The 16865-nt window shown below is 38.1% G+C and overlaps 1 protein-coding gene across 11 annotated transcripts in view; it reads left to right on the forward strand.

The window, feature by feature from the left end:
- Positions 1-16865, forward strand: part of trim66 (tripartite motif containing 66) — a 337321-nt gene that overhangs the window by 138298 nt on the left and 182158 nt on the right. For 4 of the 11 annotated variants that reach the window (XM_069897347.1, XM_069897373.1, XM_069897330.1 and 1 more), the window contains 3 exons: positions 250-350; positions 5928-6033; positions 6130-6207. Coding sequence is in view for 6 of the 11 variants with exons in the window: in XM_069897318.1 (XP_069753419.1) it covers positions 7180-7417 (238 nt within the window). In the remaining 5 variants the exon portion in view is untranslated. Of the gene's footprint in view, positions 1-249; positions 351-5927; positions 6034-6129; positions 6208-6925; positions 7418-16865 lie in introns of those variants that run through there. The other 7 variants (XM_069897318.1, XM_069897307.1, XM_069897286.1 and 4 more) reach the window with 5 other exon arrangements.

Genomic DNA, 16865 nt, shown 5'->3' on the forward strand with positions numbered 1-16865 from the left:
AAAGATCATTTATGAAAAACGTTTTAAATATTGGTTAAGAAATTATTTCAGGAAATTTTGTAGAAGTAGTCTAAAAGTTGTTATAAATTTGAACTTTAATGTTGCAAATTTACAGCCATTGAACTGATGTCTTTGTATATAAATACGAAAAGTAGTAATGGGACCTACATTTCCTCTTGACTAACCTGACATCGAAGGCTCTCAAAGTCCAAAGTCAGGAAATAATTAGATTGATTTTTTTTCTTTAAGATAAATCCAAATGCAGGAAGGAAAGGACGGCAACAAAAACTATAAATTGCTACTTCCTCAGGAGTTTGCGGAGGTGCTAGTGGAGTTGTTCAAGTGAACAGGTACGGACTTGAAGGGCCGACGTGGCCTGTTTCCGTGCTGTAAATAGTTATATGGTTATATGGTATGGTTATGATATATAAAACCTGTCCTTAATTGTGCCTACCTGTTAAATCCTCTTTGTTCTTTGGTAAAGGGAGGCCCTTTCTTACTTCAACTCCTACTACCCTCACCTTACCTCTTATCTATTCTTGCCAAAGCTTGTTAAACCAAAGCCTTACCACCCTGACTCAATCCACTCTGATGATGACCGCTCCCTCGATGACTGCTTTCTCATTGACCGCTCACTACATATTTCCTTACTTTTATAAAGATACTCAGCTTTTTCCTCCAGTCTTCAGTTGTTTCATCAATAACTTTCCTTCCTTCCTAAGGGCAGAAGTGGGATATTTACATATCTGATGATTGATGAACTATTAATAACTCAAAGGCTAGAGTTACAGAACTTATTTACAATAAGGTCATCCTGTGCTGTGACCCAAGGTCAAGAGCGAGGAGCCATGGATACAGTCACAGGGCAGGACAGAGCCAGTTTAACGAGTGTACAACAGTTCACCACACTGATGATAGCACAGTGTTCAATTCCGCTCACACTTCCTCTGTGAACAAAACGACCCATGCGGAATATAGCAAGATACAAACAACATTTAGAATATGCTATTAAGGCAAGTGACATTTGAGTAACTCAAATTCAATGCAAGAAGTGGATGTATAAATAAAATCTTGACATTCAATGGCATCACCACTACTGAATTCTCCACTATTATGGATGTTGCCATGGAAAAGAAACTCAACCCATATTAAGACCACAGGTGCAAGAACAGATCAGAGCTGGATATCCTTTGGTGAATGATATGTCTTCTGCCACTTTAAGGCCTTTCCACCATTTATAAGGCACATGTTTTAGTGAGTTTGAATACTTTCCTGAATGAATGCAATATTAACAACTCTGTAGAAACTTTCAAAATCTGGGATAAAAAAGTTTGCTTAATTAGCATCCAAGCAACTGCCCTATACCATCTTTCCCTTCAACTCTGGCACATATCAATGCATTTTGTACAGTCTATAAATGCAGTTCACTTACCTGTCCAGGTTCCTTCAACAGAACCTCCCAAAACCATTATTGGAAAGAAGAATTCAGCAGGTGTATTGGAACACCATGTCCTGCTATCTCCCCTCCAAATTTCACTCTATCCTTGTCTATTATCATCTCTGGACTAAATCTTGCAACTCTCTCTGCAATAGCAGTATGTAAATATGTTAAATCAGAAGATCTACAACAGTACAAAGGGCAATAAATGCTGATTTTCCTAATACACTCCAATCTCAAAAATGAAAGAAAGACAGAGCCTCCTTAAACACTTAGATTTGAGAAAAGACTGTATAAAGTTGATAAAGTTTTATCTCCATGGAAAGAGGCATTTGTCACCTGTTAAAGGCAGGTTTTAGAGGTTACAGAGGTCTTTCATATCTGAAAGAAATCACAATTATGGAAATTACTGTTAACTGCTTCATGCTAACTTTGAGGGACCCAAGAGAGCAAACAAAGCTTTTGGGCTTCCTGTAGCTTTTCATAGAAATTACAAAGAATCTTGCCAGTGCATCCATGGCTCGTTTGATCGAGACTTCAATGCCTTTGACTACATTCTGTGCTGTATTTGGACGGGAGGGTAGGCTATGAGTGACATAATGAGTTGCATTGCCTTCCTTTTCTGTGTTTCTCTTCCATGTCATCCAGGATAATAAGTATAGAAATCCCCCTGGTTTTAACCTGTAAAGTGGAATGAAATGTTAACCTCTCCACTTTGTCATGAGGTGGGAATTATTTCAACTACAAATATGAGTTTCTTGTAAAAATATAATAGTAGCTTTATGCTGTTTTAAATGTGAAAATACTTTCTTCCTTTTCATCAGATGATTCATACTTTTTACATTCCAACTAATAAATTATCCATATTTTTCCATTATTAATGTGGATGATTAGAACAACTAATATCTAACCACTAGGTGGCAACCTTGAAGTAAAAATAAGTAACTGGTGATATGTTGTAAAAAGACATTCTACCATAGAAGTTTAAAAGCATTCTCAAGGCCATAACAATCTTGAATAACAGAAAGAGCCCTAACCTCCCATCACCCTCCCCAGCATTCCAACCTTCAATAGCTATTAAAGATTTTGCAACATGTTTTCCCAAATGAACCATTTTGGATCGAATTATCTTCCAGCTGGTTTGTTGACAATAACTCCATTGCTACAAAAGTAAATATATACTATTCTTCCAATCAAAATTTCTTATTTTGTCTGCATCAGAACAATTGTTACTTTACAAATTTCTCATGTACTTTTCCCTGTGAAAATTGCCAAACTAATATTAAGCCAATATTTCTGAAAGAGAAATGAAAAAATATTCAAGAACTAAATCAAATGAGAATGAGAGACATAAATGCAATCCTAGTACGTTTATTATCCCAGAAAAAAAAACAAATAAAAGTGAAAAATTGTCCAAACAAAAAGAAACATCCAATACACAACCATCAAATGTTAAGTAATAAATGTTGGAAAACCTTAAAATTAATAATAGTCTATCATCTTCATTCTTCAAGCAGAAGCTCCTGCAGGTCACAATGTATTAGCAAATTCTTTTAGGAAGCTCAGAGCCTTGTCAACAGAGCACAGCATCTTCCTTTCACCATTAGAAAATGTAATGCAAAGCCATGCAGGATATAACAGGAAAGGCTTTAAACCATGTTTATATAGCTCTGACATCACTTATTTGTATTTGCCATGCTGCTTCATGACTTCAGAACAGTAATATTCTATGACTCTTTTACATTGATTGTGATATTCAAGTGTTCCTCTTCGATGGGCTTCACGAATCAAAGACTCCTTTACTTGATAAAGATGTAGCTGAAGAATAGCTGAGGTCTCTGCCCAGGAGCAGGCTTAGGTAATTAAGAGTGATGTGCTCTATCAATCATTGGGGGAGATAAAAGAAACTCCTTACCAAATACCTCGCAAAGCAACTTGAAAAGAATTTAGTAGGTTGCCTACTTTCTGTGGATTCAGGCAAGCCCAGTTCTGACATCTATTCCTTCCTTCCAAATCAACAACTTTTTTCATTAGTTTCAAATTACTGTTACTCAATCCGGAGCATGTATTTACCACTTCATCACCCATTGAAATAAGTTGCTCAGTTCCTCCACAACCATTGTCAAATTTTCACCATGTTCTTTAGTTAATTTTTTTTGTACTTGGTCAAATTTATTATTAATCTGACCCAAGACTTCTTTACGATCATCAGTTATCATCATGATAGACTCCATGGTCAGATTTGTTAACAGTTCTTATTTCTTCCCAAATTTACTTCTTGTACCATTTCATACAAGTATACATAGAAAAAAGAAAGATGAGCAATATAGAACACTTTAGTTATAAAACAAAGAGCTGAGGAGATGGAAGAAATGAAAAGTAAATAGGAGTGTTAGATTGCTCTGTTACTCTATGAGCAGCCAACCAGAAGTCCAGGCTGCGCAGCCTTAATTGATCTTTTATTGTCCTTCCAAGCTGAGAGTTGAAGACAATAACTCACATCACATTCATTTTCCTTGCCTTTATTTTCAATCCAAAATGCTGGTGGGAGAAAATGGATACAAATCTGGAAAATTTGCCATCACCTTAGATTCTATTGATGATTGAATCTTTTATAACAAATAGTTTTCTATTTCAGTAAGGATGTTAAGGGATGTTCAAGCTGTGACAAGAGTATATAGATATGTTTTTTGGGAGATAAATTGGGAAAGTTTTGTTAGAGTAGATCACATACAAACACTTTAAAATGGATCTTATTTGAAATACTGGAGCTCTGCTAATCCTAGATATATCAGCCCCGCAGCCTTTGCAAGAGCTTTGGAGAGTACCCAAGAGACTTCACTAATTGATTGTTGTTTACAAAAAGGCAAGAGATTAAAGAACTTGTCGGAGCTGCAGATTGTTTGGAGCTGTTCTAAGAGGGTCATTTTGTTTTGTAGGCAAAGAGACTCAAACAGGCTTTGTGTGTGTGTGTGTGTGTGTGTGTGTGTGTGTGTGTGTGTGTGGGAGTGAGAGAGAGAGAGAGAGACAGACAGACAGACAGACACATAGAGATCACTTCTACAGTGATACAGCCAGCAACAGCAGCTGAGACTGGAACAGGACAAGCTGGCAAGCTTGTGGAAAACCCCATTTGGAAAGATGGGTTGTGAGTTCTTGGTTCAGCCTGGTCAAAGCCCTTGTGGTTCATGCAAGAGGAAACGACTGGCTGTCTAATATTTCACTTGGAATATGAGAAACAAAAAGGAACTCTGTGGTGACCTGAAAGAAAGAGGTTATCATCTGGAGAACCTTGAAGGGGCAAGTTTTGTCAGCAAGACACTGAAGTGGCTGACCTGGAACAACAAATCTCTCCCTGAAAACTGACAAAAACCTTCCTGAGCGGAAACTATTTACCTATCAAGCACCAAAACCTGGTGAACTTTATAAATGTTAAATTATGTGCACAGTATAAGAATTGCCTGCAAGCAGTGAACTTGAAGAACTGAGAAGTGAGATTGGACTGTGAACCAAAGAACCTTTCTGAACTTACATATGAACTTACATTACATACACATGCATTTAGAATTAGAAAGGGGTTAAGTTAGGTTAGTTAAGTCAATCGTGATAAGTTAAAGTGTAATTCTGATTTCAAGTTTAAAGATAATTAAAAGCAACTTTTGTTTAAGTAACAATTTATCTTGGTGAATATCTATTGCTGCTGGGTTTATGGGTCCTCTGGGCTTGTAACAAAGCAAATGTAATATCCACTAATAAAGGCATATTTTAATATTGTAATTTTTTTCTATAAAATTTACCAAATAATACTATTATTGGCATGTTTCCATTCATGAATTTTCAGGCCATATATTTAAATACATCTCTTCAAATTATTAGTCAGAATAAATTATATTAACAAAAGAAGATACTAAAGTTGAACAGGCTAAAAGTTTATTATATTAGCCTCAAAATTCAGGCATTGTTTCCAATCTTTATGTTACCCACAACAAACTGAAATGACAAATTTTATAAATTAGTTCCAGCAAAAAAAAACCAGGCCATTCCATCAATAGGTGCAGACTCCTTCCACCATATAGTCTTCTATTTTTTCCTCATCGAATATTTACCTGGCTTTCTTTCCCTTGGATGCATAACTGCTGTTGGCTCACTTGCAGCCTATGTTCATTAATCCAACAAAATATCTTTGCAAATTTTCTTCATTTCAACGTGGATTTTTCAGTAACCATATTATATTTATGGTTTTCAGTTATGATCTTAATCACAAGTAGATTGGTTTATCTACAATTGAAACTATTTTAACTAGTCTCTTCTCTGGTTCATATCATTTATTCTGACTAATAATTTGAATAGATGTATTTAAATTTATGGCCTGAAAATTCATGAATGGAAACATGCTAATAATAGTATTATTTGGTAAATTTTATAGAAAATAATTACAATATTAAAATCTGAATATTCTTTGTCAAAATAAACTATTTATTTCATCTAGGAATAAGCTTGGTTGGCCACAGAGACGGACCTTATTCCTTTCAACTTTAACCCTTGATACACCTGGAAGACAACAATAATCGGTAGTACTCCAACAGCTTGTTGAGGTTAGTCATTGTCAACGGGGCTTTAGTACGTTTCAGTTAAAGCCATGTTTTATTTTCACCTCAAGTGACACAATTATTTTTTATGTTTTTTTGTAGGTTGTCGCCAAGAGAACAGTCCGAAACATGAGTGCTTCACACTTTGAGCAGAGTCCTAATGGGCCATAGTCAAATAAGGTTAAGAATGGTTGGTCTAGGCTAGAAATAAATGCTTCAAAATGAATGATTTATAATTAAATGACAATTTAAAACTATTTTGGACAATTAGTGATCTAAATATAAATCTGCCCAGCATAATGTCCAACCAGGGTGGAAAATCCGAGGATGGCTTAGATTTGGTGGTATCTCTAACCTTTAAAGCTAAATTTAAAAACCCCATTCGTTGTTTGTGGTCAACGTTGTGAAAGCAAACACAAATGCTCTTGACAAGGTGATATTGAACTGCCCTCTTGAATCACTGCGAGCTCTCTGATCGTGGCTGGCACAGCTGGGCGGCTTGTTCAACCATGGCGGAGGGCAGTCTGCTCTAATCCTTCTCTGCGCGATACTGCTACCCCACAACCCTTTTCCCCTGCAGAAAATGACACCCTGACCGAGTTCGGGTTGCGGACCAGAGAACCCCCTGCAACGTCCGAAGCAATTGAAACAGGGCACTGAAATGGTGGGGTGCAGAAAATATTCCTGTTCTCCCCAGTCTCGTAGATTGTTGCTGTTCAGACTTGCGCTGCAGCGTGCACGCACTTTCTTTTATTGAGGGGTTCATTGAATTTGTGCCACATGCAATGTTGCGTCAGACTTTTAAACCCAGACCTTGGCTGGGAGTGATTCGATTGCTATTTACCGAGCCGCAGTTGATTTGCCCATCGCGTACGTCATTCGCATTTCGACCAGTCCCACGAGCTGACATGACGTTCACAGGACGGGGGGTTTTTTTTTCCACTGAGATCTTGACGAGCCGGTGAGAAATATCTCGTACAGTCCGCCTTTCTCACGGGCTGACTTGTCCTGCTCTCCCTCCCGGGGAATGATGTCATGTAAGAGAGCAACTCTCCACATCACAGCTCCCCAGCCCTCCTGCGCCTGAGATCGGTGCGGGTGCGCAGGGAGGGGTGGAAGAGGGCAACCCTCTGCTTTGGAAGGAGCAGAACGATGGACCGAAGTGGCTCCCACAACAGTGGCCATCGCCCGGCCGAAAATGAAGGCAAGGGGAAGTCTGCTGAAGGCGAACTCGGTCTGTTCAGGACCTGTTTGGTTTGCAAAAGGGATCTTACAAATCGCGAGCCCAGATTGCTGCCATGTCTCCATTCGTTCTGCAGAGACTGTGTGCCGGCCGAAATCCGCAGTCTCAGCCCAACAACGGCAGCCTGCCAGGAGAGTAACCGGGAAGGTAATGGGTTAAAGACGTTTGCTATTAACTCGAGCGTTTCCTTCGAGGCGGATGCCTACACCTGCCCGTCTGGCCCCAAAGACTTGAACGTCCTCCTTTCCCATTTTATAAACCAATGAGCGCAACACACCTGCACTATTGACTTTGCTCAGTCGCCTAACTCCATGCGCTCTGGAGAGTGATGATCTGATTTATTCATGGTCGAAATATAAACATTTCCTTGTTATATTTCTGATCTTGAATTCAATTTGGCGCCAGGGAGTCCAAACTTTATGAAAGAATCAGCCCTAGAATGATTTTTTCCTTTGATGGATTTTCATTCCCTGATGAGATTGTGGGCAGAGTCTCACTTTTAAAATACTTCCCTGGGGCAACTCGTACAATATTCCTACTGAATATGTTTAAATGGATCTGATCTTAACGTTTGACCTCTAAATCGTCCTCTCGTTGTCTTTAAAAAATCTCCTCAACATTTGATGTTTGCAGCCAAATTCATTGGAGCTGATTATTTTACTCGGGTGAATTCTTGTTTGATGATAGAATGAAAGGTTGTCAGGGTCTAGTTAATTTGAACATTCCATCTTGTGAAATTGCAGTGGTATGTAGATATAGAGGGGTTAATTGAGTGAGCAAATATTAAGCAAATGGAGTACAATGGAAGAAAATGGAAATTACCTATTTGGCAGGGACATTGAGAAACATGTCTAAGTGGTAAGAGATTGAGGATTGACATGCAATGGGATCTGAATGTCTGAGTGCACAACTTGCAAAATGCGAGAATGAAGGAAAAGCAAGTAATGACGTAAACTAATAATGTCGCTGAGGGAACAAAATGCCAGAGTTGGAAGATTATGCATCAGTTATGGAGAGCATTAATGCATCTGGAGCCTGATGCCCAGTCTCGGGCTCGTTTATGGAAGGAAGTTAATGAGTTGAAAAGATGCATTAAACGAATACAGTGCCTGGAATACTGGGTTTTCTTGTGAACCAGGACTAACTTGGCTGTTCTTGATTGAAACAAAATTCCTGAGGGATTTGATAGGGTGATTCATGCTTCCTCATGTGGGAGCAATCTAGAGCAAGGTATTACTGCTTACAAATAAAATGTCACCCATTTAAAATGGAGAAGTGTCTTTTTTCTTTCGGCATTGTGAGACCATTACCAGCTCTGATGTTTCACAAAATAAAACTGTTCAATATAGCAATTTTGTGCCATGGACGTGAATTTTTTTTGTTGTAGTTGAACTACTGTATGTTCAAGTTTCTTGTCACAAGAAAATACTTGGTTGTCTAATTTTGCGCTGAGGATTAGAATTTATTTGAAGTGAAGGTTGAGCTCCTAATCTTGAACTTTGAAATATGGAAATAATATGATCTGTTAGGTGAGATTTTTTTTAAGAATATTGAGTGTAAGATATGAGACAAAATGAGGCAGGGTTTCAGAGTTGTGGATCACTGGGATCACTTCTGGGGAAAATATAACCTTTATAAAAGGGGCAGGTTACATTTGAACTCGAGTGGGACTAATGCCCTTCCAGACAGGTTTACTGGAGCTGCTGGGAAAGGCTTAATTGAGATTGGTAGCAGGGTGTTGGAACCAGTGTGTTTGGTCAGATATTGGAGGAGTGGGTGTAAAGGTCAATGTAATGTGTAGAGAGATTGCAATCAAAGATTGGGAGTGGACAAGGCATCAATGCTGTCAGGTGGGTGGGTTGAGATGTGTTAACTTTAATGCAAGAAGTATGAAGAATGAGGGTGTTGAATTTTTAGCATGGATCAGAACATGGAATTGCGATGATGTGGCCATTATAGTTAGTGGCATTGTTCATTAAGGTTAGTAAAAGGAAGATGTCGTGGAGATTTTATCAAATGGATCCTACTGGGTGGAAATCCAAAATGGGAAAGGAATAATCACTCTATTTGGGGTATTGTATATGCTTCCCAATAGCTATTGGGGCACTGACCTGCAGATAATAGGATACATTTTGAAAAGGTGCAGAAATAATTGGATTGGTTTCATTGGGAACTTCAACTTCTTTAATATTGATTGTCACCTTCTTAGTGAAAAAAGTTTAGATGGGGCAGAATTCATAAGGTGCATCCAAGAAGGATGCTTGATGCAGGCAGTGGATAGAAGAGAGGCCATGCTGGATCTAGTACTAGGTAATGAACCTGGTCAGGTGACAAACATCTCGGTTGCCTGTGGAAGGCAGAGGGTGGTGGTAGATGGAGGTCAGTGTTCTGTAGCGATCTGTTCTGGGACCCTTGCTCTTTGTGACTTTTATATATAACTTGGATAAGGAAATGGAGGGGACAGGTTAGTAATTTTGCAGATGACACAAAGGGTGGAGATGTTGTCAATAAAAAAAAATAGCGGTGCTGCCGCAGACTCAGGAGAGCAGAAAGTGGAGACTCTGAAGGGTTCAACAGCCCAGTCCTAATGCCAGCAGCTCCGTGCAGGCTTTAAACACCTGTTGAAGGAACCAATGGTGTTGTAAAGTAAAATCCTGCGACCATGGAATCTGGGCCAAGATGGTGGCACCTGCGCTTGGCAATGGCCATAGGGGGTTGCAAACTCCAGGGGAAGAGTGGGCCAGCGCAGGGCACCAGAAACAGGGAGAGCACCCTCCATTGGAAAAGAGAAGCATTGGAGATGACCCTATAGGAAAGTGACTGTGGCAGCGAACTAGTGAGGGGCTGAAAGGCTCTACAGGACAGCGTCTATGGCAGCAGACCACCGAGGGGCTCAGCAAGTAAGGGAACCACACAGGCTGAAGGCAACTTGCTATCAGGGGACTTGCATGGGCTGCTGGACATTGGCTCATGGGAACCAGGTATCAGAGCCGGGATTCGAGAGGTGGCAGAGGACAAAGAGCTCCCTAAGGGCCTAGGGCACTGAAGGCTTTCTGATCGCGTCGGAGGTTTGGATCTGGAGGTTGGGTTCCTGATGAATTGAACAGAAGTTTGAGAGGCTGCAGAGGTGGCGGGAGTGCTGGAGGCAAATCCACAGACACTCAGTGACATTGATGGGACTCTCTTTTGCTTCCCTTTCTCCCATTGTTAGGGGTGCCAGGCAATGCTCATTGGACACTTTGTTTGCCTTACGACACTCAAAAGTTAAAGTATATCATGTATGTAACGTATTTAATGGATTATTACGTGAAAATAAAAGGGATCTTGAACCTTGATAGTGAAGATTGTTGTATATATTAGATAGGATACAGAGCTGGGTGGAGAAGTAGCAGGTGGGGTTCAATCTGGAAAAGTGTGCAGTAATACATTTTAAAAATTAATGGCAAGATTTTTACCAGGGTGGAGGAATAGAGGGATCTTGGGATCCACGTCTTACAGATTCCTCAAGGTTGCCACGCAAGTTGATAGGATGGCTTTCATTAGTTGGGGTATTGAGTTCATGAGCTGTGAGTAATGTTGAACTCTATAAACTTTGGTTCAACCACATGGAATATTTTGTTCAGTTCTGGTTACCTCATTATAGGAAGGATGTGGAAGATATAGAGAGAGTGCAGAGGAGATTTACCAGGGTGCTGCCTGGATTAGAGAATATGTTTTATCAGGAAAGTTTGAGCAAGCTAGTGCTTTTCTCTTTGGATCAACTTGATAGACGTATATAAGATTGAGAGGCATAGAGTGGGCAGCCTGCACCTTTTCCCCAGGTGTCAATGACTGACACCAGAGACAGGCATATGGATGTTAGAAAAAATAGAGAACTATGGTTATGGGCTGTGAAGAAGAAAAGGGTTAGATTGATCATGGAGTGGGTTTAGAAAGGTCAGCATAACATTGTGGGCTGAAAGGCCTGCACTATGTTATACTGTTCTATGTACATTCTTTACATTGTAACAGAAATGTGATTGCAAACATGCATCTGATCACCAGTCCCCGGGTGACTACCACCATGAGAACAAGACATTTTTCATGAATACTATAGGGTTGTCCCTGACAGTACACTATATATTTATTTTGATTGTTTATTTATTTTTGCAATAGTCAAGAACTTTGTTTATGATTTGGGCTTCATTTAGATTTTACTGAATAGATTTAATCTGCAAAATTATATAAAATGTCATGGAACACGAAGGCGAGTTGTTGGAAATTATCTGCCAACATTGCACTTTTGCTGTGTAATTTTTAAAAATATAGATACGTGTATACTGCGCTTTATAAAACCAAGCGTTCCTATGAAACATTTCGTAAGCTGAAATGGCGTAAAGCAAAGATTATTGGAGGCTATTTTTGTAAAAGCAAAAACCCATTCAAATCCTTTCGTAAAAGAAAACACTTTGTAAAAGTGAATTTTTGTAATTCGAGTATTCGTAAAGCAGAGTGCTGGAGTTTAAACAAAATTTTTGTCAACTGGTTTGGGCATCTTAACTGGAAATTGAACAGCCAATAATGGCAATTCCTTTGCTGCACTTGGGTGGTTTTGCAGTTAGTCTTTTACATCTGTTTGTAAACTTGCAACCACTCTCTAGTGAAAATGTTGCAATTAATATGATTATTGCTCATTTGAGTTTAGGTTGATGCTTTTTTCTCAGATAACTGTCACAATCAAGCTTGGATATCACCTTTATGAACCTTAATTTGTGTTGAAAATTGAACTATAATTGTATAATCCTAATGAGTTTAATGAAGTAATTCTAATTCTATTACTTTGCAAAGGCAGGTATGAAATTAAAAGCATGTTGATTTCATTCAAATGTCCCAACCTACTGCTACGTTTGCTAAATCCCAGTCAAATCTCGTCAAATAACTTCAATTACTCAGCTTTTTGCTGTGTATTTTTCAGTTATTATTTTTGTCAACTTCTGTACAAAATTTAATTGTGATTTGACTTTACATTACACCAACAAATTGTGGACCATTATTGGGTCCTCAGTGTATTTATCCATCTTTCTTCTCCTTCTTGGAAATATAAGACAGCTTAATCTTTTTAACATGGTTCCACCATTTTGATCTCTATGATCCAATTCAATTGGTGTATTACTCAAAAAATCCATTAATTTGTTTAGAAAATATAATTGAATCTCCATGGTTTTTTTTAGGCTCCAGATTTCCACCACACTTTAGGCCCAATTACACAGAGCTTGAAAGCTGGATTTTAGCCACCTTTCGAGCACTGTCTGAAAGAATCGAAGGTGGATTGGGGGGGTGGGGGGGAGTGTGGTTTAGTCTTGCCCGTCTTTGATCCACCCAGGTAGGTATTCTCAGCAGTGGAGCATATTTGACTCTTTTCCGTTCTGTGTGTACATGCAAATCGGGTCATGTCTACGGGAATACCACGGTTTTGTAATATAAAAGGGACTTCTGTGTTCAATTATACCATTGACTTTCACTTTAAAATGGACTAGTTCCTATCTCACTCTTTCAACCCTGAAATAATCTTGGCAGGTGTGAATACATTTGCCATGATTAAGAATATTGTTTTTGAGATTCTGCCTCAAAACTGAATGCAATTTACAGATGGAATCTGAGCAAAACATTTGCACTTTGGTATTTCTACTCTCTTAAAGAAAAAGGACGTAGTTTCATTAGGTTTTGGTACACTTCAGAAAAGATGAGAATGAAAAAAAATTCCAACTAGATGTTGATTTAATTCTGTGTTTGTACTTGTATCTGATTAATTTTCCTAATGTAGGCACTTTGAATTCTCAGGAAATTCTTTGACTCCAGAGAAGATTAAAGTTCCAAGTCATGTTTTTGCTTATAGAAATGTTACCTGTATTTCCAGTTGATGCCTTATGGAATCCCTAGCTGAGTATACATACCACAGCAAAGATCAGGAAACTGTACTGAATTTTATATTTTTCTAGTCTTGTGTATTCAACTAATTCACTGCATCAATAGGAGCCCTTATTTTTTTGTTCATAATTTATGGTATTAAGGCCCATATTTATTCCCTGCTTGCATTTCCCTTTGGTGAGCTGCCATCTTGAATTTCTGCAGTCTCTTTAGTGAAAGTGACCCACTGAATTGTTCAAGAATTTAGATGAAAGAATTGTGATTTTTTTTTTAAAATTATTTGTAAGTCAGGATGGTGTGTAAGTCAGGGAGGGAGGCTGTGTTCTTTGTGCTTATGTTCCCTTATCTTACATTACACCAACAAATTGTGAGAGTTGTCAGTAGCTTGGGTTGGTAACTGCCTTGCACATGGTGCATTAATGGTGATGGTAAATAGGTTATCTTGTTCGAGGTGCTTGGATTTTGTATGATGTGTATATTACCTGTCACTTATTGAGCGAGTCCAAAGGTGGTTAAGGCCAAGCTGTATTGTGATGCTGGCTGCATCATTATCCTATGATGTATGAATGGAATAAGTATGTAGTCATGAGTACATTTTCTCTCTTCTGACTCTAATGGATCGAGCCGTAGATGATCCTGATCAGGACACTGCTCTGACGAGCTCTATTTTGTATTAAAATTAATTCTGATTGATGAGTAGTTGACTTAAAGACTGCATCAATGAAATGAACATTGAAGTAAACTTGAGACATATGATTTTAATCCAAATTTGTTTTCTCCTTTTTGTTTCCCTTTGACCCTAAAGTTAGCATTTATCCAGGATGGTTTCTTCAATCTACAGCCAAAATAATAGTAACTCTTTTGCTTGCAGATTTTGCATTGAATCAGATGTCAGAAGCCTGATATTGACTAGTAGTGGCTTTTCCTAATGATCTTTCCTTCCTTGAGGAGGAGTACCAGACCTTCTCTCAGCATGTTCATTCAGCAGTAATCTACAGAGTAGAAAATTGACATTCCATATTAATGCAGCAAAATTGGAAACCTTTATATATATTTTTTTTTAAAAAATATATATATTTTATATATTTTTTTTTAATATATATTTATATAGATATATATATATTAAAAAATCAGTGATACAAGTTCTTTCCTTCTATGGAGTTGTTAGTACAAGATTATACAAAATTCAACTCTGAAAATTTGCAGTGTTATATCTTAGAGCAAATGTTATGGTGGGGAGGGGATGGAGGGCAGGAAGCCTGAAATTTTCAGCTCAGCATTCCCTGATGCACTGCAAAATCTGCACTTGTGTTGAATGGACCTTTTTAAAGTGGCATCTTTGTTAACAAAGCTGGTTGCTGAAGCCCTTCATGTTGTAGGGTCTTATGATGGCGCCATCTGCTTAAGCTCTGCTGTAGCAGGAGTATTGACAGCTGGCAAAAGTGGAATAATGGGAAAAGATGAGTCAGAAGACAGGGTAGAGATGGTGAAACTGGTTGGATGGTGCCAGAACAACAATCTTGCTCTCAACTTCAACAAGGATTTTATTGTGGATTTTCGGATGGAGTGGCAGAGTGATCACACCTGCCTACACTATTAAAATGTCACTTTTTTTTCTAAATGTAACTGTGAATATTATTATCTATCTTTTAAATTATCTCTTTCTGTATGGGGTAGTTTAATATATACTATTGAAGTATCTTTTTTTTAAACAGAAGTACTTGTTTGATTACAGCGAATAAGGATTTTGCTTTATAGGTACATTGTAGAGATAATTTACCATTCTCAACATGATGCAAGGCTGAGTTTTCCATTAAAGCTGTCAAATTGTTTGAGTTGTTGGAAATATCTCTAGAAATATGCAAAATATCCAAAAGCTTTAAAAAATCACACTTCTAAGTTTTTAGAATATTTTTTTAAATATAAAAAACATTTCTTTGAATTCCAACTGGAAAGTAAACTTTCTGAACTTATCTTTCTATTCAAACGTATTGAGCCACTGAGGCAGAATACACAAGAGATTGACTTGGTCCAATTAAAATTTTATCTAGTACATCTGGACTGCTTATCTTTAAAAGCAAATTGACTGTTTACAGAATGAAAATTGGTTCCCAAACTTGAAAGACATTTTATCTGGTTCTGACTGCCCAGAAATGCAGAAGATGGTAAGCATAGCCAGGTCTACATCAAGTTCTTCCCTCCTGTCTGTTGCAGATATCTATGTGAGGTGCTGCATTAAGAAGGCAGCCAACATCATAAAGGTCCTCCTCCACCACTCTGGTTCCAACCTCTTCTCACTGCTACCTTTGGGGAGAAGGTACAGGAACCGAAAAATTAGCACCTTTAGGTTCAAAAATAGTTTATTTCTAACAGTTATCCAATTCTTGGTACACTTATTATGGGTTATTATGTTTTTTTTGGGATTAATGTGAATATTTGTATCTATCTTGTGTATTTATTGTCTAATTTAATTTAATTAATTTGCTATTTATTTTTACAAGTGCCTTTTCAGCGACAGCATGTAAGAATTTTGGCGCATTTGGTCCATCATCATCTTTGCCAAATTGTGAATGTCTCAAACTTGTAGCATCTTTTCATTTTAGTGCAAAGACATGAAAATGCAGTTGTTTTACACATTCAGTGACAGTCTTGTGTACCATAACGACTTGGATTGTTTTTTTGTCCCTTTTGTTTCTACCAGCAATGCATAATGGTAGGTGGAAACAGGAGACAAAGTAATCTGAAATTGTCAGAAAGACTGAGGAAGAATTGAATGGAGGAAATGAGAGCAGTGTGGCTGGCACTACTGATTATTTGAAGATGTGAAATTCCTTGTCAAGTTCGACATGGTGTGACATGCCTAGTCTGAAAATGAAGTGCTATTTCTTGAAATTCATTGCACAGTGTGGCAAACAAAGAGCAGAAGTTGCTAGTAATCAATGTGGTAGTGTTTAGTTAAACAGTCACCCAATAGATGTTGGGTCTTCCTAATACACCAATAGGAGATGTTTTTTTAAATCTCTTTGCTGTTATTGAGAATCACTTTCCACGCAGAGTAGTAAGGCTCTTCCATTACTTCTAGTTTGGGTAATGGTGTTCAATGGTCATGGGCTTTTCTTCTCTGATTTGGCGAAACCAGACTGAGTAACTCTTTTGAAGAACGTCTCTACTCAATCCATATGGGTGAACCTAGGCTTCCAGATGTCTGATACTTTAACCTTCTTTTCATTCCATATTTGTTTCTGCTCTAAATAAGTGGAATACAAACTTAAAGAACAGCACCCAACTCAGCAGGCTGTTACCTTCTGGGTTCAAATTTAAATACAACAATTGCAAAGAATCAACCATTCCAGCCCTTTATTCCACATTCTCAGGATTTAGTTTTCGTTCATTTTTATGTTTAGAATTTTACTTCTCTCCCAGTATTTGATTATTCATGAGCATCCATCACCTATTTCTACTACCTCCACTTGTCATTAATTATCACCTTCCCTCTCACTTATCAAGGACATTTCCTTTTTGTTCTCTCTGTTCAAATATTTTCCTGCAATATAAACCTTAATTCTAAATGGTTCTTGTTTTGATTAAAGGTCAGTAGTTTTGTCATGACATTGAATGAAGAGTGCCCATTTCAGGCATGCAAGTCTTGGGTAAGTGAAAAACCAAGATGGAAATGCAAAGCTTGTAG

Source organism: Narcine bancroftii, chromosome 1 (assembly GCF_036971445.1).
Source record: "Narcine bancroftii isolate sNarBan1 chromosome 1, sNarBan1.hap1, whole genome shotgun sequence".
In the NCBI taxonomy this organism is placed as follows: domain Eukaryota; kingdom Metazoa; phylum Chordata; class Chondrichthyes; order Torpediniformes; family Narcinidae; genus Narcine; species Narcine bancroftii.